We start from the raw sequence: 21,705 nt of genomic DNA, 5'->3' as shown, positions 1-21,705 counted from the left end.
AACCCAAGTGTTTGTAAACTTCCGACTTCAACTGTATAAAACACAGGAATATCACGCTTTGACTGCGCTGGGCCTTTAACATTCCAAGTGGCAAAAACTGCAGGACTCGAGACCATAGAGCTAAATAGACAGCAGGATGAATGTATAGATAGAGCACCCTCTAGTGGTGAGATACAAGAGTCGGCTCTACAACCAGCCTGTACTGGTAAGTGTACTCGGACAAGAGTGTGACATCTCCAGTTCCTTTTGCGCATCCCAATCTCCTTTACTAGAGTGAAGTTAGACACAAATGGTTGATGGAAAGGCCAGTGATTGTGGCTGATGCTCAGCAGCAAGCCACAAACCATAGGACTACTGGTAGAATAGCCCACCGTTAGTAAGACACAGACTAGAGCAGCCGCCATAGTAAGCAGACTCTTTATATATATATATATATATATATATATATATATATATATATATATATATATATATATCACTTTACAATATGTGTCCAAGTCTTAGCAAATGACTGACCCCTGTTTTCTAAAATCCAGTGATTTCATGTTTCTGCTACCATTCATGGTCTCTCTTTCACTAGTTACAATTCTAAGAAACAGCCGTGTTGCCTGTATTCCATGGACAGACACACCTGTTTCCACCAACAATCTCTCTCAAAATGTTTCACGCTAGCCTGTACCCTGGGACAACTGACACAAATAAGGCAACGTCTGTGATTGTGACATGTTTTCAATGTCACCATCACTCGGGGTGAGGAAATCATAATGCAACGCATGTAACATGGGGTTCGATTTATACGCTCTGCATACAAATACCCAGTTTGTCTGAGTGCACTGATATTACATTGTTAGGATATAGTTTTCAGTCATCATGGAATATAACAGAGCCTCCATGTGTGAGCACAGATCTCTGAAAGAGAGGGAGAGGCAGCAGCAGAAGTGAGAACTGTGCCTCTGTGTTCCGCGGCTCTATGATGCCAATCCAGATAGCAGCGCCCTGATTAGTTTGACGTTCCGGCCGTCTGACTGCCTCAGCCAAAACCACCCCACCTCACTGGATGAGGGTGGGTCAAGGGTTGAGAGGTTTGGGACTGGGGTTGGAAGGGGCAGAACTAGGGGGGTCAGGACTAGGAGGGTCACACTTGAGCTGCGGCTCGTTCTCCGAGCCCGTGCCCACGTCTGAGTCGAACAGCGAGTGGTCCGTATTGGGGGAGTGAGTGTGTGAGTGTGTGTGTTTGTCAGAGGCTTCACTCTCCTCCATGGTGTCTGTCCGGGAGAACAGGCCAAAGTCCATCAGGCATGTAGGAGAGCCCTCGCTGCTGTCAGTGTCTGCTCCGTCATAGCACAGGTCCTCTATGTCCACAAACCACTCAGGCCAGAACTTTCTCCGCATGCGCTCACAGAACATGGCCAAGTTGACGAGCTCGCCTAAAACACAGTGGACAGGGAATAGAGGAAGTGCAGGTTCCAACATCGGTACACAAGGAAAATGTACATCCGTGCCAGAGTATCCTTTGATTTCCTATTCAAACTTTGATTGTCAGATTTTGTGCAGTTCGAAAATGAAAATAGACTGGTCTTTGATCTCTGATCAAACATTCTCTAAAGACTGAAACCATGACGAGCAAATGTGCAACAACACTGCACATTACAGTCTTTCACTGTCATCTAGTGGAAGACGTAGGCAAGTACACTTGGATAAAAAAGGAGGACATTGCATCCTATTCTACACCTGCCTTTAAATCTATAGAATAACACATTAGGTACAGAATGTGTTACACAATCTCGATAACAACATAACAGTAACACAATCACAAGGCACACTTTCAAAATCAATCAATTAGGATGCTTTGGTATTGTGAGTATGAGTAAAACATTTCACAGAGGCTGAGAGATTGAACTGACCTTTGATGAGCTGTTCAGGTTGTGTGCCAGGTAGTGTCCACATGGCCTGGGCCAGGTGACCAAACACAGCAGCGTCTACTGTCGACATTTTAGGTCCCATGAAGTACTTCTTATCTCCTGCAGGACAGATGAACAGCTGGGGTCAGTAACAAATATCAAACCAACCATCAGCCAACTATAAGAGAACATGATAAGAAAAGCCTGCTGAGTGCCTCAGACTCTTCACGGAGCAGCCTGTAAATTACAAACAAAACAGCGAAAACAATTGTGTATGGAAGTGGGATTGCGCATTTTGCAACTCATGATTACATCTTCTCTCGTCGTGGGAAAGACGCAGCGTTTAAAACATTTGTAAACAACTGGTTGCAGATCAGAGCCAACCTGGATACTAAGGAGATCCTGAGGAAAATCGACGAGTATCAACAGCATTGTGTTATGGAGGAACAACATACTCCATCGTGGAAAGATCCGGCTAACTCACAAAATATTTTAACCCGACAAAAAAATAAAGAGATTTTTTAGAGATTAATCTACAGACACGGACGATTTACTTACCATTTATGTAGAGGATAATGCTCTTGCTGGAATCCATGCAACACTTGAAAAACTGTGTGAGGAGATAGCAGGGCTGTGTGGGAGTTTGGAGTTTAGCCAGAGTGAAATTCTCACACTTCAAGGAGAGAACAAGGCACTCTCAGCCAAAGTAACTATCGATTCCAACATGGATTGTCTACTCAGGGAAAACAGGGTGGTGAGGGAGTCGCAACTAGACATACAAAGCCGCAGCATGAGTGAAAATCTAATATTTTCTGGGATTCCTGAGGACCCATCCAATAATCCAGAGGGGGCGATCAGAGTTCATGCAATCCGCCTTGAAACTTCCTCTCTAGAGACTGTAAACAAGGTGTCTTTCCACCGAGTGCACAGACTCGGAGTAACAAGACCAAGAGTCCCCCGACCTATCATCGAAAATTGTGAACACCACCAACAAAAGGAGCTGATCAAAAGCAGGGAAAGGGAGCATAAATGGACCAAATTCGGTCTCAATGACCAATTTCCCCGGGAGATAAACGAACGTCCGAAGAGGCTGTATCCTGTACAGAGCAGAGGCGGGAGAGGGGTAAGCGTGCCTTCTCATTGGGGACACACACTTTATAGATGGGACAGCTCTTCCGAGACAGCTCCATAACACCGTGGCTGTACTAAATTCTACGGGGATGTCAGGTTACGAAGTAAAAAAAGTATGGGAACTGTAAAAATATCTGAAAACTATGAAGTTGATATGAACACACACACACTTGATCTCTCTCTCTCTCTCTACCTCTCACTATTGTCGAGAACTTTTCTCTAATTGAATATGTTTTTTTTGTTTATCTATCTTTTCAATGTCTTTGTCTACATCTTTATCTATGTTTACAACAAGCAAGGGGAAGGTATCAGAACAGGGACATTGGGAAATAATAACAACATATTGTATGGGATACCTTTGTACAGCAGTGAAGCCGTCTCTATAGTAATGCAAGGTCTCTTTCATGATCATGTGAAACGTCAACTGTTATGGAAATGCTGGGATGTGTTTTTCTATGAAAATTCTGTTAGATGTAATTACGATGAAACTGTGATGGTGATACGATATGGATTACAGTTATCATCTTGAATATTAAGGCTATACTCATTTCATGTTACACACAGACACTCAACCATGCAAATTGGCTGGGTTATTATTAATTTAGACATCACACTTGATAGTCGTACTCTTATCCAGACATCCTACACACTCTCACTAAATCACATCCAATATCATACACATCAACCTACTCAGATTTACTACACACAATATTTGTACAACATTTTCTAACATCTGTGGCATTGGCTCACAGGCAAACAGGCAAGGGAATAAAACAATTATTGCTAGAACCTGTTTCTTGAATTCTAAATATCAGACATTTGAAATCTCAAATGACCGTCATAATACCTCTTACGGCAGAAACCTTACAAGCACTAATTATGGTCAATTTAGACTGAGAATAGTATCTAGTTATGGTAAGGGGTAAAATAAGTATAGCCAGTTATAATTCTAATGGTTTAGCAAATTATTTTAAAAAAGATCAGTCTTTATGTGGCTAAAAGAAAATAAATATAACATATACTGTTTACAGGAAACTCATTCTACATCCAAGTTTTATAGTAATCTCTACAGGATTGGTTTTGCCCCTGCTAACATGGGCTAATGTGATTAACATGAGGTTGTAAGTAACAAGAACATTTCCCAGGACATAAACATATCTGATATGGGCAGAAAGCTTAAATTCTTGTTAGTCTAACTGCACTGTCCAATTTACAGTAGCTATTACAGTGAAATAATACCATGCTATTGTTTGAGGAGAGTGCACAGTTATGAACTTAAATGTATTGATAAACCAATTAGGCACATTTGAGCAGTCTTGATAAAACATTTTGAACAGAAATGCAATGGTTCATTGAGTCATTCTAACTTTGCACATACACTGGTGCCATCTAGTGGCCAAAATCTAAATTGCGCCTAGATTCCCAAGTCATATATTGGCCTTTCTCTTGCATTTCAAAGGTGACGGAACAAAAAACAAAAAAAAATGTTTTTTTTCCCAATGTATTATCTTTTACCAGAACTAATGTGTCATATTCTCCTACATGAATTTCACATTTCCACAAACTTACGTGTTTCCTTTCAAATGGTATCAAGAATATGCATATCCTTGCTTCAGGTGCGGAGCTACAGGCAGTTAGATTTGGGTATGTCATTTTAGGCAAAATTGAAAAAAAGGGTGCGATCTTTGCAATGTCTCATTGAAGATCTAGATAACTTTTCTGGAATCTCTGGACTAAAACCTAATTATGATGTACTATATTACGTATTGGATCTTTAAAAAATATATATATATTTTTTACATCACTCTGCAGTTTACCTATAAAATGGGCTGACGGTGAAGTAGACATACTTAGTATTCATTTCACAAAATATATAAAATGAGCTCTCTATAATGAATTTCAATAGAAAACGTGTAAAAATAGACCAGATCCTGCAACTATTTATGTGAAAATTGCCCTGATTAACTCCTTAATCATATCTCAGTTTACTCACTTACTTATGGCGCTGCCTACTCCAGATGATTCGTTTTTCAAATCATATGAGCAAAAAATATTTCACTTTATCTGAGACGTTAAACCAGAAAAGATAAAGCGTGCCTCTCTCTATAATGAATATGAACTGGGTGGGTTGAGATTATTCAATATAAAAGCACTAAACCTCTCTATAATAACTTCACTTATTCAAAAGTTTTACTTGAACCCTAAACAGTTCTCAAGTAGATTACGAAGAAAAGCTCATCCATTGTTTAAAAAGTGCCTTTATTTTTTTCATTGTTGTTTTCCTGTCTCTATTTTGTTAATTTTGTTGGTTGTTGGTGCATGGGGGGGGGGGACTTATATTCAAAGCATTATAAAGTAAATTCAGATTGCACATATTACACTACAGTTTACCACCTTGCAAAGAGTTTATGCTAAAATCAATAGACATTCTCTGCTCTTTTTCCGACTAAAATACATTTGAAACACATAATGTAGTTGGAAGCACAGTGCATATACAGTGTCTCACCACTAGAGAGTGGAAGAGGGTAAAATGGAGCTCTGTATAAAGGACAAACCCCACAACAAAGTCAATCTTACAGTGAACTTCAACTGACCCCATGTTATAATTGATACCGGATGATTAGAAAGCCTTCCTTTCCCATTGTTCCTCATATCTCCATCAGTAGCCAATTCCTCAACACTGACAATACTGTGAGAGCGTTGAGAAATTGGCTACATCATAAATTGTTCTTCAATTGCCCCTAGTCTCTCCCTGAATCCCAAATCAACCCCTAGTCCCTACCATCTGGGTTTGTGTGTAGATCTGAGAGGATTGGATCGCTGTAAGCAATATGGTTGTTCCTCCATTTTGCACTCTGATGGGCTAGGTAGAATTTTCGCTGGATTGCTTACACCTGTCCAATCCTCTCATATCTACACAAGTGCCTAGGCCTAAGGGTAGTGCCCATAGGTTGATTTGGGATTAACCATCTGTCTACTCATACCCTCCCATCCACCTGTACCCCTCCATACATACCGAGCAGTTCGGCCAGTGTGCGCATGTCCTTTTCCATCAGCTTGTAGACTTCCTTCTTGGAGAAGCGTCCGATGCCATGGCCGTACATCTCCCTTTGCACCATGCTGCTGTTCAGGTGGCTGAGGATCCACTTTAGCATGTCACCGAGAGGACCAGTGACTGACAGCATCTTCTGGGTCTCCTCCAGGTTGTCTACCCACTGGCAATAGGCTATTGTCCTGTTTAGAAACACAAATATACAGGTTATAGTACAGTCTTATATAGAAACACACAGACAGGTTGTCGACTGGCAGTAAGTTATCGTCTTGTATAGTTAGACAAGCATAATGCAGGTTATTATCCCAGGGGTAGTATAGTACAATCATATGGAAACACATACACTGTGTGTACAAAACATTAGGATCACCTGCTCGTTCCATGACAGACTGACCAGGTGAATCCAGGCTGCCTGATATACACTGTGTTGTAGGCCTCTAGCAGCCCAGTAGGCAGTAAAACAGGGTGGCAGGGAGACAGGCAGCTGAGGGAAAGTACGGAATAACGGTCTCAATAACTGCTTCAATATGCAGATAGATTGTAGGTTCCATCAACGTAATTGTCAACGTAATTGCATCATTTCCAATTCATATATATACATACACACACACACACATACATACAGTCGTGGCCAAAAGTTTTGAGAATGACACAAATATACATTTTCACAGTCTGCTGCCTCAGTGTCTTTAGATATTTTTGTCAGATGTTACTATGGAATACTGAGGTATAATTACAAGCATTTCATAAGTATCAAAGGCTTTTATTGGCAATATATGAAGTTGATGCAAAGAGTCAATATTTGCAGTGTTGACCCTTCTTTTTCAAGACCTCTGCAATCCGCCCTGGCATGCTGTCAATTAACTTCTGGGCCACACACTGATGGCAGCCCATTCTTGCATAATCAATGCTTGGAGTTTTGTCAGAATTTGTGGGTTTGTGTTTGTCCACCCACCTCTTGAGGATTGACCACAAGTTCTCAATGGGATTAAGGTCTGGGGAGTTTCCTGGCCATGGACCCAAAATATCAATGTTTTGTTCCCCGAGCCACTTAGTTATCACTTTTGCCTTATGGCAAGGTGCTCCATCATGCTGGAAAAGGCATTGTTCGTCACCAAACTGTTCCTGGATGGTTGGGAGAAGATGCTCTCGGAGGATGTGTTGGTACCATTCTTCATTCATGGCTGTGATCTTTGGCAAAATTGTGAGTGAGCCCACTCCCTTGGCTGAGAAGCAACTCCACACATGAATGGTCTCAGGATGCTTTACTGTTGTCATGACACAGGACTGATGGTAGACCATGTCTTCTCCGGACAAGCTTTTTTCCGGACGCCCCAAACAATCGGAAAGGGGATTCATCAGAGAAAAGGACTTTACCACAATCCTCAGCAGTCCAATCCCTGTATCTTTTGCAGAATATCAGTCTGTCCCTGTTGGTTTTCCTGGAGAGAAGTGGCTTCTTTGCTGCCCTTCTTAACACCAGGCGATCCTCCAAGTCTTTGTCTCACTGTGCGTACAGATGCACTCACACCTGCCTGCTGCCATTCCTGAGCAAGCTCTGTACTGGTGGTGCCCCGAACCCGCAGCTGAATCAACTTTAGGAGACGGTCCTGGCACTTGCTGGACTTTCTTGGGTGCCCTGAAGCCTTCTTCACAACAATTGAACCGCACTCCTTGAAGTTCTTGATGATCCGATAAATGGTTGATTTAGGTGCAATCTTACTGGCAGCAATTTCCTTGCCTGTGAAGCCCTTTTTGTGCAAAGCAATGATGACGGCACGTGTTTCCTTGCAGGTAACCATGGATGACAGAGGAAGAACAATGATTCCAAGCACCACCCTCCTTTTGAAGCTTCCAGTCTGTTATTTGAACTCAATCAGCATGACAGAGTGATCTCCAGCCTTGTCCTCGTCAACACTCACACCTGTGTTAACAAGAGAATCACTGACATGATGTCAGCTGGTCCTTTTGTGGCAGGGCTGAAATGCAGTGGAAATGTTTTTGGGGGATTCAGTTAATTTGCATGGCAAAGAGGGACTTTGCAATTAATTGCAATTCATCTGATCACTCTTCATAACATTCTGGAGTATATGCAAATTGCCATCATACAAACTGAGGCAGCAGACTTTGTGAAAATTAATATTTATGTCATTCTCAAAACATTTGGCCATGACTGTATATATACACATACATACAGTGGGGCAAAAAAATATTTAGTCAGCCACCAATTGTGCAAGTTCTCCCACTGAAAAAGATGGGAGAGGCCTGTAATTTTCATCATAGGTACACTTCAACTATGACAGACAAAATGAGAAAAGAAAATCCATAAAATCACATTGTAAGATTTTTTAAAAGTCCGTGTTGCCCAGCAACAGCCCCAAAACATCACTGCTCTAGAGGAGATCTGCATGGAGGAATGGGCCAAAATACCAGCAACAGTGTGTGAAAACCTTGTGAAGACTTACAGAAAACGTTTGACCTCTGTCATTGCCAACAAAGGGTATATAACAAAGTATTGAGATAAACTTTTGTTATTGACCAAATACTTATTTTCCACCATAATTTGCAAATAAATTCATAAAAAAATCCTACAATGTGATTTTCTGGATTTTTCTTTCTCATTTTGTCTGTCATCGCTGAAGTGTACCTATGATGAAAATTACAGGCCTCTCTCATCATTTTAAGTGGGAGAACTTGCACAAATGGTGGCTGTGTCTGTACAGCCCCACTGTACATACACACACATACATATACACACACACTACCGTTCAAAAGTTTGCGGTCACTTAGAAATGTCCTTGTTTTTTTAAAGAAAAGCAACAAAAAAAATATCCATTGAAATAATATCAAATTGATAAGAAATACAGTCTAGACATTGTTAACGTTAATGTTAATCTTTCTACTGACTCTGAAAAACACCAAAAGAAAGATACCCAGGTTCTCTTCTCATCTGCATGAACGTGCCTTAGGCATGCTGCAAGGAGGCATGAGGACTGCAGATGTAGCCAGGGCAATGAATTGCAATGTACGTACTGTGAGACATCCAAGACAGCGCTACAGGACGGACAGCTGATCGTCCTCGCAGTGGCATACCATGTGCAACAACACCTGCACAGGATCGGTACATCCAAACATCACATCTGCGGGACAGGAACAGGATGGCAACAACAACTGCCAGAGTTACACCAGGAACACACAATCCCTCCATCAGTGCTCAGACTGCCCGCATTAGGCTGAGAGAGGCTGGACTGGGGGCTTGTAGGCCTGTTGTAAAGGCAGGTCCTCACCAGACATCACTGGCAACAACGTCGCCTATGGGCACAAACCCACCGTCACTGGACCAGAAAGGACTGGCAAAAAGTGCTCTTCACTTACGAGTTGCGGTTTTGTCTCACCAGGGGTGATGGTCAGATTCGCGTTTATCGTTGAACGAATGGGCGTTACAGAGGCCTGTACTCTGGAGCGGGATCGATTTGAAGGTGGAGGTCCTTTGCTGTTGTTCTGAGATTGATTTGCACTTTTCGCACCAAAGTAAGTCCATCTCTAGGAGACAGAACGTGTCTCCTTCCTGAGCGGTATGATGGCTTTGTGGTCCATTGGTGTTTATACTTGCATACTATTGTTTGTACAGATGAACGTGGTACCTTCAGGTGTTTGAAAATTGCTCCCAAGGATGAACCAGACTTGTGGAGGTCTACAATGTTTTTAGATTTTAGATTTTTCCAATGATGTCAAGCTAAGAGGCACTGAGTTTGAAGGTAGGCCTTGAAATACATTCACAGGTACACCTCCAATTGACAAAAGCCATGACATCATTTTCTGGAATTTTCCAAGCTGTTTAAAGGCACAGTCAACTTAGTATATGTAAACTTCTGACCCACTGGAATTGTGATAAAGTGAATTATAAGTGAAATTTCTGTCTGTAAACAATTGTTGGAAACCGACTTGTCAAAACTATAGTTTGTTAACAAGAAATTTGTGGAGTGGTTGAAATGGAGTTTTAAGGACTCCAACCTAAGTGTATGTAAACTTCTGACTTCACCTGTATGTGAAAATGCTGTTCATTGACTACAGCTCAGCGTTCAACACCATAGTGCCCACGAAGCTCATCACTAAGCTAAGGACTCTTGGACTAAACACATCCCTCTGCAATTGGATCCTGGACTTCCTGACAGGCCGCCCCCATGTGGTAAGAGTAGGCAACAACACGTCTGCCACGCTGATCCTTAACACTGGGGCCCCTCAGGGGTGTGTACTTAGTCCCCTCCTGTATTCTCTGTTCACCCATGACTGCGTGGCCAAACACAACTCCAACACCGTCATTATGTTTGCTGACAACAGTGGTAGGCCTGATCACTGACAACCATGAGACGGCCTATAGGGAGGAGGTCTGAGAACTGGCAGTGTGGTGCCAGGACAACAACCTCTCCCTCAATGTGAGCAAGACTAAGGAGCTGATCGTGGACTACAGGAAAAGGCGGGCCAAACAGGCCCCCATTAACATTGACGGGGCTGCAGTGGAGCGGGTCGAGAGTTTCAAGTTCCTTGGTGTCCCCATCATCAACAAACTATCATGGTCAAAACATACCACGACCGTAGTGAAGAGGGCACGACAAAACCTTTTCCCCCTCAGGAGAAAAAGATTTGTCATGGGTCCACAGATGCTCAAAAGGTTCTATAGCTGCACCATCGAGAGCATCCTGACCGGTTGCATCACCGCCTGGTATGGTAACTGCTCGGCATCTGACCGTAAGGCGCTACAGAGGGTAATGCGAATGGCCCAGTTCATCACTGGAGCCCAGCTTCCTGCCATCCAGGAGCTATATAATACCCTGCTGACCCTGCTCATCATCTATGAGCTTTTGAACATCTTGGCCATGTTCTGTTATAATCTCCACCCGGCACAGCCAGAAGAGGACTGGCCACCCTTCATAACCTGGTTCCTCTCTAGGTTTCTTCCTAAAGGTTCTGTTCTTTCTAGGGAGTTTTTCCTAGCCACCGTGCTTCTACACCTGCATTGCTTGCTGTTTGGGATTTTAGGCTGGGTTTCTGTACAGCACTTTGTGATATCAGCTGATGTAAGATGGGCTTTATAAATACATTTGATTGATTGATAATAGGCGGTGTCAGAGGAAAGCCCATAAAATTGTCAGAGACTCCAGTCCCCCAAGTTACAGACTGTTTTCTCTGCTACCACACGGAAAGCTGTACCGGGGCGCCAAGTCTAGGACCAAAAGGCTCCTCAATAGCTTCTCGCCCCAAGCTGAACGATTCATAAAATCGCCACCGGACAATTTACAATTGACCCCACCCCCCCCTCCTTTTGTACACTGCTGTATGTTCGCTGTTTGTTATCTTTGCATAGTCGCTTTGCCCCCACCTAGATGTACAGATTACCTCAACTAGCCTGCACCTCTGCACACTGACTCGGTACCGGTGCCCCCTGTACATAGCATCGTTATTGTTATTCTTATTGTGTTACTTTTTATTATGACTTTTTATTTTAGTCTACTTGGTAAATATTTCCTTCTCCTTGAACTGCACTGTTGGTTAAGGGCTTGTAAGTAAGAATTTCACGGTAAAGTCTACACTTGTTGTATCCGGCGCATGTGACAAATAAAGTTTGATTTGATAATGTGTTGTGTTTTTTATTTTACCATACCATCTCTCCATCACCTGCTCCACCACTCTAAGGCAATGAGATCACAGAGACATTTTGAATTAATAGTTCACCTTCAATTATCAGGACAAAAGCAATGAATGTATTGTGATAATTAACAGTCAGCTCTCTAGACAAAAAAAAGATTGAGCTGTCTTGAAAAGGATCTGAGGGGAAATTTGCTTCAGGGGCTAAACCAGACAAACCCGAGATCAACCTGAGATCAAATCATATACCTATTTCAATGATTTCAATATCATTAAACAGTGCTCTTACTTACAGTGCCTTGCGAAAGTATTCAGCCCCCTTGAACTTTGCGACCTTTTGCCACATTTCAGGCTTCAAACATAAAGATATAAAACTGTATTTTTTTGTGAAGAATCAACAACAAGTGGGACACAATCATGAAGTGGAACGACATTTATTGGATATTTCAAACTTTTTTAACAAATCAAAAACTGAAAAATTGGGCGTGCAAAATTATTCAGCCCTTAAGTTAATACTTTGTAGCGCCACCTTTTGCTGCGATTACAGCTGTAAGTCGCTTGGGGTATGTCTCTATCAGTTTTGCACATCGAGAGACTGAAAATTTTCCCATTCCTCCTTGCAAAACAGCTCGAGCTCAGTGAGGTTGGATGGAGAGCATTTGTGAACAGCAGTTTTCAGTTCTTTCCACAGATTCTCGATTGGATTCAGGTCTGGACTTTGACTTGGCCATTCTAACACCTGGATATGTTTATTTTTGAACCATTCCATTGTAGATTTTGCTTTATGTTTTGGATCATTGTCTTGTTGGAAGACAAATCTCCGTCCCAGTCTCAGGTCTTTTGCAGACTCCATCAGGTTTTCTTCCAGAATGGTCCTGTATTTGGCTCCATCCATCTTCCCATCAATTTTAACCATCTTCCCTGTCCCTGCTGAAGAAAAGCAGGCCCAAACCATGATGCTGCCACCACCATGTTTGACAGTGGGGATGGTGTGTTCAGCTGTGTTGCTTTTACGCCAAACATAACGTTTTGCATTGTTGCCAAAAAGTTCAATTTTGGTTTAATCTGACCAGAGCACCTTCTTCCACATGTTTGGTGTGTCTCCCAGGTGGCTTGTGGCAAACTTTAAACAACACTTTTTATGGATATCTTTAAGAAATGGCTTTCTTCTTGCCACTCTTCCATAAAGGCCAGATTTGTGCAATATACGACTGATTGTTGTCCTATGGACAGAGTCTCCCACCTCAGCTGTAGATCTCTGCAGTTCATCCAGAGTGATCATGGGCCTCTTGGCTGCATCTCTGATCAGTCTTCTCCTTGTATGAGCTGAAAGTTTAGAGGGACGGCCAGGTCTTGGTAGATTTGCAGTGGTCTGATACTCCTTCCATTTCAATATTATCGCTTGCACAGTGCTCCTTGGGATGTTTAAAGCTTGGGAAATCTTTTTGTATCCAAATCCGGCTTTAAACTTCTTCACAACAGTATCTCGGACCTGCCTGGTGTGTTCCTTGTTCTTCATGATGCTCTCTGCGCTTTTAACAGACCTCTGAGACTATCACAGTGCAGGTGCATTTATACGGAGACTTGATTACACACAGGTGTAATCAAGTCATCATTAGTCATTTAGGTCAACATTGGATCATTCAGAGATCCTCACTGAACTTCTGGAGAGAGTTTGCTGCACTGAAAGTAAAGGGGCTGAATAATTTTGCACGCCCAATTTTTCAGTTTTTGATTTGTTAAAAAAGTTTGAAATATCCAATAAATGTCGTTCCACTTCATGATTGTGTCCCACTTGTTGTTGATTCTTCACAAAAAAATACAGTTTTATATCTTTATGTTTGAAGCCTGAAATGTGGCAAAAGGTTGCAAAGTTCAAGGGGGCCGAATACTTTCGCAAGGCACTGTATGACAACTCGAGCTCTACACAATAGGAATGGAAGACAAATGACAATCTTTACTAAACCAGACACTGAACTTAATACACATACACAGTACACGTACGTTGTGAACTAACAGCACAATCTCCCAGACCAGGGCCCAGATTCACAAAACACCTCTTATGCAAAAGCTTCTTAAGAAAAAAAAGAAGAAGTTCATAAGTTAATTCGTAAGTGAAATTCCTCAACAATATCTTTAGGTTTCAAGATTTTCTGACAAACTTCTCAAATATCTTCTGACGAATCTTCTTAAGATGTTTGTTGCCAGGCAACCGATTTAGCGAGCTATTAATGGCAATCATGTTAACATATTTCCTACAGAGATTACTGTTCTAAGATGTTCTTGGGTTTAAAATAAGTGAGTGAATTAAACATGTTCAATTGCTTTCATGAGCTTAGTCTCTCACTGCCCTGAATGTAAGGGTTTAGCTATCTTGGAATTAAGAACAAATCCCCAAATTGTATTTTCAATAATCTAATTTCTTCTTAACTTTTTGCTTAAGGAGAAACATAAGAAATAGAGCAATAAATGTCCAATACCCTTTGAGGAATATCAACTTTGCTTAACTTTCTTCATAAGTCTATAGTTAATAAGGAGGTTTTATGAATCTGGGCCCTGAGGCATATCTCTGTCACAGAGCAGCCTTCCTCTTCGTGTTGTCATAGCAACATCAATCATGCTAATTTACGGGCCTGAAGAGCTGTATATGATCTCAGGACGCTGTGACCCATGCTGCTAACCTCAGCTGGCCAAACAGAGCAACAAGCAGCCCCATAGTCCTGCACAGCCATTAATAATGTAATCAATAGTAAACACAGCCTGCGAGAGGGAGGGGGAAAGAGGAGAGAGAGTAGAGAAGGAGGTGATAAGGGGAAAAGAAAACGGGAGGAAAACAGAGAGCAAGAGAAAGGGAGTGGAAATGAGAGTTATATGAATGGCCCCTTACTCGACAGCTGCAGAGCAATATTATGGAACCCCCGCCCCCCTCCAATTCATGGCTCTGGTTCTGAATGAGATTCACAAGATCTGATGCACAGAAACATGTTACCGACTGATTTCTCGCCCTGTAAATATTGTAGAAAAGAGCTTGATGAGCAAGTATGCCCTCTTTTCTTTGACATTCATGCTCAGACACAAATGCTTGTAGATGTGTCATTCATCCGACTACCTTTCCCTGGGCCCCAACCGGGAAAGGCTCAGTCTGCGTCCAAAATGGCACCCTGTTCCTTACAAAGTAGTGCACTATATCAGGAATAGGGTGCAATTTGGAATGCAGGATCAGTGACTTCCCAGCAGAAGCCTCACCAGTACAGATGCCCAGCAGTGACTCACCAATAATGTGGAGTCCCACCCTTCTATATACTGTAAGTAGATCGGTAATGTAGCTGTGTGGATGACCACTTGGGAACACTAGAGTGAGCGAGCTTAGCCAGTCCCAATTCATTCCCAACCCTCCCATTGGCCCTAACCCTTCAATCTCTTCCCATCTGTACGGTGGAAGCAATATGGTGGAAACTTCACCACTACCCTGCGTCTACACTTCATGACCAAGAGTATGTGGACACCTGCTCGTCAAACATCTCATTCCAAAATCATGGGCATTAATGTGGAGTTGTTCCCCCCCATTTGCTGCTATAAAAGCCTTCACTCTCCTAGAAAGGTTTTCCACTAGATGTTGGAACATTGCTGTGGGGACTTGCTTCCATTCAGTCACAAGAGCATTAGTGAGGTCGGGCACTGATGTTTGGCGATTATGTCTGGGTCGCAGTCGGCGTTCCAATTCATCCCAAAGGTGTTCGATGGGGTTGAGGTCAGGGTTTTGTGCAGGCTAGTCAAGCTCTTCCACACCAATCTCAGCAAACCATTTTTGTATGGGCCTCACTTTGTGCACGGGGGCATTGTCATGCTGGAACAGGAAAGGGCCTTCCCCAAACTATTGCCACAAAGTTGGAAGCACAGGATCGTCTAAATTGTCATTGAATGGTGTAGCGTTAAGATTTCGCTTCACTGGAACTAAGGGGCCTTGCCCAAACTATGAAAAACAGCCCCAGACCATTATTCCTCCTCCACCAAACTTTATAGCTAGCACTATGCATTGGGGCAGGTAGTGTTCTCCTGGCATCTGCCAAACCCAGATTTGTCTGTCGGACTGCCAGATGGTGAAGGGTGATTCATCACTCCAGAGAACACCTTTCCACTGCTCCAGTCCAATGGCGGGGAGATTTACACCACACCAACCGACGCTTGGCATTGCGCATGGTGTTCTTAGGCTTGTGTGCAGCTGCTCGGCCATGGAATACCTGTTCATGAAGCGTCTGACAAACAGTTCTTGTGCTGACGTTGCTTTCAGAGGCAGTTTGGAACTCTGTAGTGAGCGTTGCAACTGAGGAAAGACGGGTTTTTTTACGCGCGCTTCAGGACTTGGCAGACCCGTTCTGTGAGCTTGTGTGGCCTACCGCATCACGGCTGAGCTGTCGTTGTTTCAAGTCGTTTCCACTTCACAATAAGAGCACTTACAGTTGACCGGGGGCAGCTCTAGCAGGGCAGACATTTGACGAACTGACTTGTTAAAAAGGTGGCATCCTATGACGGTGCCATGTTGAAATTCACTGAGTTCTTCAGTGAGGCCATTCTGTTGCCAATATTTTGCTATGGAGATTGCATGGCAGTGTGCTCAATTTTATACACCTGTCAGCAACGGGTGTGGCTGAAATAGCTGAATCCACTAATTTGAAGGGGTGTCCACATACATTTGTATATCTAGTGTACCTATCTAAACTCTTCAGACATGCTAACATCAAGGGTTAATGGCCAAAGGGGAGGGTAGGGAGCAATTTGGGAATGGCTGTGACATACGGAGTCACCAATGTAGCTTTGGAGGACCCGTGGGTATATTAATTGACTGAGTCACCAGTAGAGGTGCTCCTCCACCATCTTGGTGACAGCCCGGGACACGGCTCTTTCCTGGGGACTGAGGTTCTTGTTGAGGTTGACGCCCAGCTTCTCTTCCAGGAAGTCAATGATGAACTCTGGCCCCGACACCTGCTGCCGGTTATACTCAATCCATGGCATCTTGCCCTGTGGAGAGAGCTTCCCATCAAAGTAGTTCTGCAAGGGGGAGAACAGAATGGGGTTCAGCACTGGGAAATTGACAAACTCTAGTTGTATCCGAATATGTAGGACTGGTTTACCAGACTCAGATTAATCCCTGGACATAAAAAAAAAACATGGATAAGGAGAATTTCCATTTAAAGTGCTTTTAAGTCCAGGAATGTAAGCTTCATCTGTGTGCAGGAAACCAGTACTTTTCAAGTTCTACTTTATCATACACAGACTATTGTACCTGGTAGGGCAGGTCAACCATGCGTAGGTAGGTCTCCATCTTGAGGCAGAATGGTGAGAGGCTGGGGACCCCCGTGTTTGGCCTGGAGAACTGATGGAGGATGATGGCATCTTTAGAGTCCAACTCCTGCTCCTTCCTGGAAAACACCCGGGGAGACAAAATGCCAGCTGAAAAGGTGTGCTATACTGAGGCAACAGAAAACTACACAGGTGGGAGCCCCCATGAGATGAAATACTTGTTAAAACAGTTGTTATCTCTGTGGCAGCCACTTCAAAAGTGATCCAAAGTTTCTGTGCCAACAGTACAGCTATTCCCAGGTCAGTTTGTGGTTGTAGGAACATTATCATACCTCGACCCTAATTGGAGATCAGAGAGGAGAGAGTAAGACTAGTTACAGCGCTGTTTCTGGCTCTTAGTAATCTGACTGGGAGGATTAGGGTCTCACTTGACGCATATTATAGCATGGTGACATAGCAGCGAGAGGAACTATTCTGCAATTCCCCGAGCACTGTGTTACACAGGGCATTTCCATACAAAGGCCGATGAGCACCAACATGTGAAGTTCATAGAAGCATGTCAAATTGTGTGTCAAATAAAAGCGAAGAGTCTATATATTTTTAAATTAAGGCATCTATACATTCTATTACCAAAAACCCACATATCTTTAAGATGTTTCCTAATTTCTCTTCATCAAGAGGGAGGATAATAACATTTCACAGAAGTAACAAGTAAATGTACACCTACCAAGAAGTTATAGTGTTTTTACTGATATCAAGTTGGTCTATGAATTAAGTAATTAAAACTCATAATTCTGTTACCAAATCGGTACCGGAATTACTGCAAAATCAGTAACAGAATAACTGCAATTGAATTGGCTAAAATGGGAAATCATACAAGTCACATCACACTTGGGTCACCTGCTACTGTCCTACCTTCCACTGGCATACTGTTATGTTCAGCTCATAACTGTTTTCCCCTTTCCGTCCCCTGTTGGTCAAATCAGAGAGGAAGAGGCGAAGCGAAAAGGTTTACTCCTGTCAAAATCTGTCCACGACAAGCGGACCGATAAGCAGACTGCCTGCCTTCCCGCCTTTGGGACAACAACTCCCATTGTTAGGGCAGAGACAAGACCATCTTGCCATTATATACAGTATCTCAGGTCAAAGCAAGACTGTAATGACAGTCTGGATAACCCCTCCCTTTCTCTCTGTTGCTCTCAATTTTTTCTCTCTCCGGTTAATGTCATGTCTCCCGGCTCTTACAGAAACCTACTCTCTTTCCATTTACTGTAACCAGCATCCTCACCCACTGATCCCCGACGGACACCGGACCTCATTGGACATTGAAAAGTAGTTGGAATTTGGTCAGTCCGTCCTGGCCAGACCAAATCTGAACCAATCAAAGATGTTTATGTTTCACAGGTTTGGTGTACTGTACAGTACTGTGCTGAACTCTACTGTAATGTGCTCTACTGTGATGTCCAAACTTGTGAAACATTGACGTCTATGGTTGTTTTAGATTCGGTCTGGTTCGGACCAACCAAATGTGGTCTTGTTTGGGAGGGGTGGAGCTCAATACAATAATATCCACTGTGTAGAATAATACCCAGATATTCAAAGAAGAATAATGCATATTTCTACATTTGTTTACCTTTTCAGGATACACCACCATGAAAATAATCATATTCATATCCACAATTCTAACTCAAGGTGTCATGTCATAGCTGACACCCCATTGGTTTCTGCAGATAAATGTCTGCTCAGAATTAAGATAAATGAACAGTTTTTGGAAAACATGGTCGCATTAAAAACTGAGGGAGATTTTTTTCTGTTACAAAACTTTGCATCTGCACAGCTCTTCCGGTAAATGTGAGTTTGTGAAATCTTCTGTGTAAATTGTTCAAAGTAGTCTTTGTATGAGTTGTATGGTTTGTTACACTTTAAAAATAAAATGTTTTGGGTTGGCATAAATTGTGAAATAAATGTTGACAAATCTAAGTCAAAGTGTAATTCTGTTACTGTTGAATTGCCCTAGAACAACCTATCCCCTCACTATATTCAAGTCGCCCGTCTAAACACTCCTGCACACAAGTACACACAGATACAATACACCATTTTAAGATAATGACACAGATATTTTTTTTAAACCTTTTTTTAAACCTTTAGGCAAGTCAGTTAAGAACAAATTCTTATTTTCAATGACGGCCTAGGAACAGTGGGTTACCTGCCTGTTCAGGGGCAGAACGACAGATTTGTACCTTGTCAGCTCGGGGATTTGACCTTCCAGTTACTAGTCCAATGCTCTAACCACTAGGCTATCCTGCCGCCCCTATATTGAGAGGGTAAAGTCCTCATCATACTACTGACTCCATGGTATTCCATGGGCCTACAGCAGAAGAAACTCTAGGATTTGCCTGAACTTCTATTTCAATCCTCTACTACCCTTGAAATCAAGGCCTAGGAGGTTAATCGTGCTTGTGAACATCTGATAGAGTCCTCACATTTCTACTCCACAGTTTATAAACGGAGGGTGTGGGTGACTGACACTGACATCTCTTTAGGCTTCAATAATTAAACAGGGGCGTGCTGCCTTGCAATGACTCTAGTTCTTACCTAAATTCATTTGATGAATTATAGCCACATATCATGTCCAAGAGAGCAGGAATGGACTCCATATAAAGTCAGTTACATCATCAGGCATTTTGTAACACCTTGAAATTAAAATTCATTTCTGGAACTAAATAGGACATGATAGACTACTTTGGCTAATAAAATGTATAGGCTAGGTCTTCGGTACAATAGTCTTGCGCAGGGCAGTCTACGACCCGATAAACAACTCACATTCCCACAAAATGTCGCTGTCCATGGTGCTGAAACCATCGAAACGGTCGAAAGGCGACGTCTCAGTCCATTTTTCCAATGGTGCGGAACTTCTGGACCGTGTCGAAGAAACACTAATGTATTTAGGCCTAGATTACAGGGGGTCCCTTTGAGAAGAAGCACTCAAAAGGGGTGGCATAGAATAACACATATGCTTCAGATTTACTGTCAACATGTAGTTTTCTATGGTAGAAGCATGACAGTAGTAGCCGTATGCGACGTGATTCAACAAATGGTTCCAAATGAGGAAATGCAAAAACTAGTCCTCTTAGAGTGTGTGACAGATTATATGGAGCCCCCGTTACTGAATGTACCATAGGCCTAATGTACCATAGGCCTAAATGCTTGACTGGGGACAGTAGCGCCGGTCATTACGTTAACAATAGGCCTGGATTAATCTTCCCTCTCAGAGATTAAACCAGACGCATTTCATTCAACAGTAGGCTACAAAACGTCCGCTTCCACTAAACATTCTGACACCACTGCTGCAGCGCTAGAGAAATGTATATTTTACGCTCAAGACATGGCACAAGACGCGTGATTTTCCACTTTCCGCTATTTTTTTTCCATCACCTGTCCTTGCCTTCTTGGGAACGAGATCATCAAAGAGCTGTACAATCTAGCCCACAGTGCAAGAACAGATGATTCCGCGAATACATTAACAAATGTGAACAAACGACAGCAATATTCTGTTATTCAGAGATCTGTCTAGAGCAGCTGACCAGAGGTGACAGCAAGCGCGCACACCCAGCCCATCCCCGAGGGTATGAAAGGCGTTTATCATTTTAGATCATTATTGTGAATATTGTATATTAGGCCTACGCAAAACACAGCCCAAGCATCACACAAATGCACACATTTGATCATGTGAACCAATACCGTTGTCATTTGTGGCATATTTGTTTGCCATTGTATAGCCTACCTGATGGCGAGCAGCTCATGTAATAGATAGGCAGCAGCGGCGAGGAGGGCACCGCCGGTGATATAGATGGTCTTCTTCCACCAGGAATCCGACCCCAATCCCGACATGATCCCACCGTAGTCCCGTAAAGGGATTGCGACGATACAGCCATAAAGAGAGTGAGGCTCGTCGGAACCACACATCCCCAAGGGCACGCTGTGATTCCGCCCGAGTTCAACCACACAAGGTCGGGACGAGGCGAAACCAGAACTCCACATACTCTTATCAATCGCCGCGTGGCGCCTGCGTCCTCCCGCAAACCACTATCGCCTTCATCAGTCTGTCACCACAGTCCTATGCTGCATGGCGATATGCTATTTAATCTGCCAAACATTAGAAATAGACATCTTCCAAACATTAGAAACAGACATCTTCCGGCCTGAGCTCGGCATCCTCCGCCAGCCCTCGGAGCCTTTGTCTGTTCCAATGGAAACGAGAAGCAGACGGTGAGCGCTCCCCTCACATCTGAAACCACCACATAATACAGGCCAGGCCTTATATCATGATGATAAAGACATCTGCAAATTACACATTTTATTTAAGTACATTGATTTCTAAATGCCAATTAAATGGATTGAGCAATTCATTTTCACCAAGTCCTGCAATATCTCCATAGCAACATTATTTGCATGGACCAACCTATATACAGTAGGCTTTGCATTTAGCCACTATTGACTGCACAACACTCTTCGAGTGCTATAACGACTGGCGCACGTTCAACAACAATATGCGTGCATAGCAGGTGCATGCTTTTGATTACTTTAGCTGTAGTCGGTTATACTCACTCTGCAGTAACTTCGGAAGTGTAAAAAGGCATTAGTCTTGGATAATTACATCCGATCAATGTGATT

General features: G+C 42.8%; 1 protein-coding gene across 1 annotated transcript; it reads right to left on the bottom strand.

The window, feature by feature from the left end:
* Positions 1-1,062: 1,062 nt before the first annotated feature.
* Positions 1,063-21,072, bottom strand: LOC139405965 (failed axon connections homolog). The gene is made up of 6 exons (XM_071148422.1): positions 20,816-21,072; positions 17,015-17,150; positions 16,583-16,779; positions 6,049-6,266; positions 1,905-2,021; positions 1,063-1,427 (listed from the first exon to the last, which is right to left on the bottom strand). Exons 1-6 carry the CDS (start codon positions 21,070-21,072, stop codon positions 1,069-1,071), a joined length of 1,284 nt encoding a protein of 427 aa, XP_071004523.1. The 3' UTR covers positions 1,063-1,068.
* Between the last annotated feature and the right edge of the window lie 633 nt (positions 21,073-21,705).

This window comes from Oncorhynchus clarkii, chromosome 3, assembly GCF_045791955.1.
Source record: "Oncorhynchus clarkii lewisi isolate Uvic-CL-2024 chromosome 3, UVic_Ocla_1.0, whole genome shotgun sequence".
Lineage (NCBI taxonomy): Eukaryota > Metazoa > Chordata > Actinopteri > Salmoniformes > Salmonidae > Oncorhynchus > Oncorhynchus clarkii.
The sequence above is the reverse complement of the archived record's forward strand: the minus strand, read 5'-3'. Positions and strand labels throughout refer to the sequence as shown.

What these genes read in the sequence shown, in the direction of transcription:
- LOC139405965 (XM_071148422.1), bottom strand. Translation starts at nt 21,072, where the DNA reads ATGTGGAGTTCTGGTTTCGCCTCGTCCCGACCTTGTGTGGTTGAACTC. An exon ending in TGGTTGACCTGCCCTACCAG is followed by an intron (nt 16,780 to 17,014) that starts GTACAATAGTCT and finishes TCCCCCTTGCAG; the next exon opens with AACTACTTTGATGGGAAGCT. An exon ending in ACCTGAACAGCTCATCAAAG is followed by an intron (nt 1,428 to 1,904) that starts GTCAGTTCAATC and finishes ACTGTGTTTTAG; the next exon opens with GCGAGCTCGTCAACTTGGCC.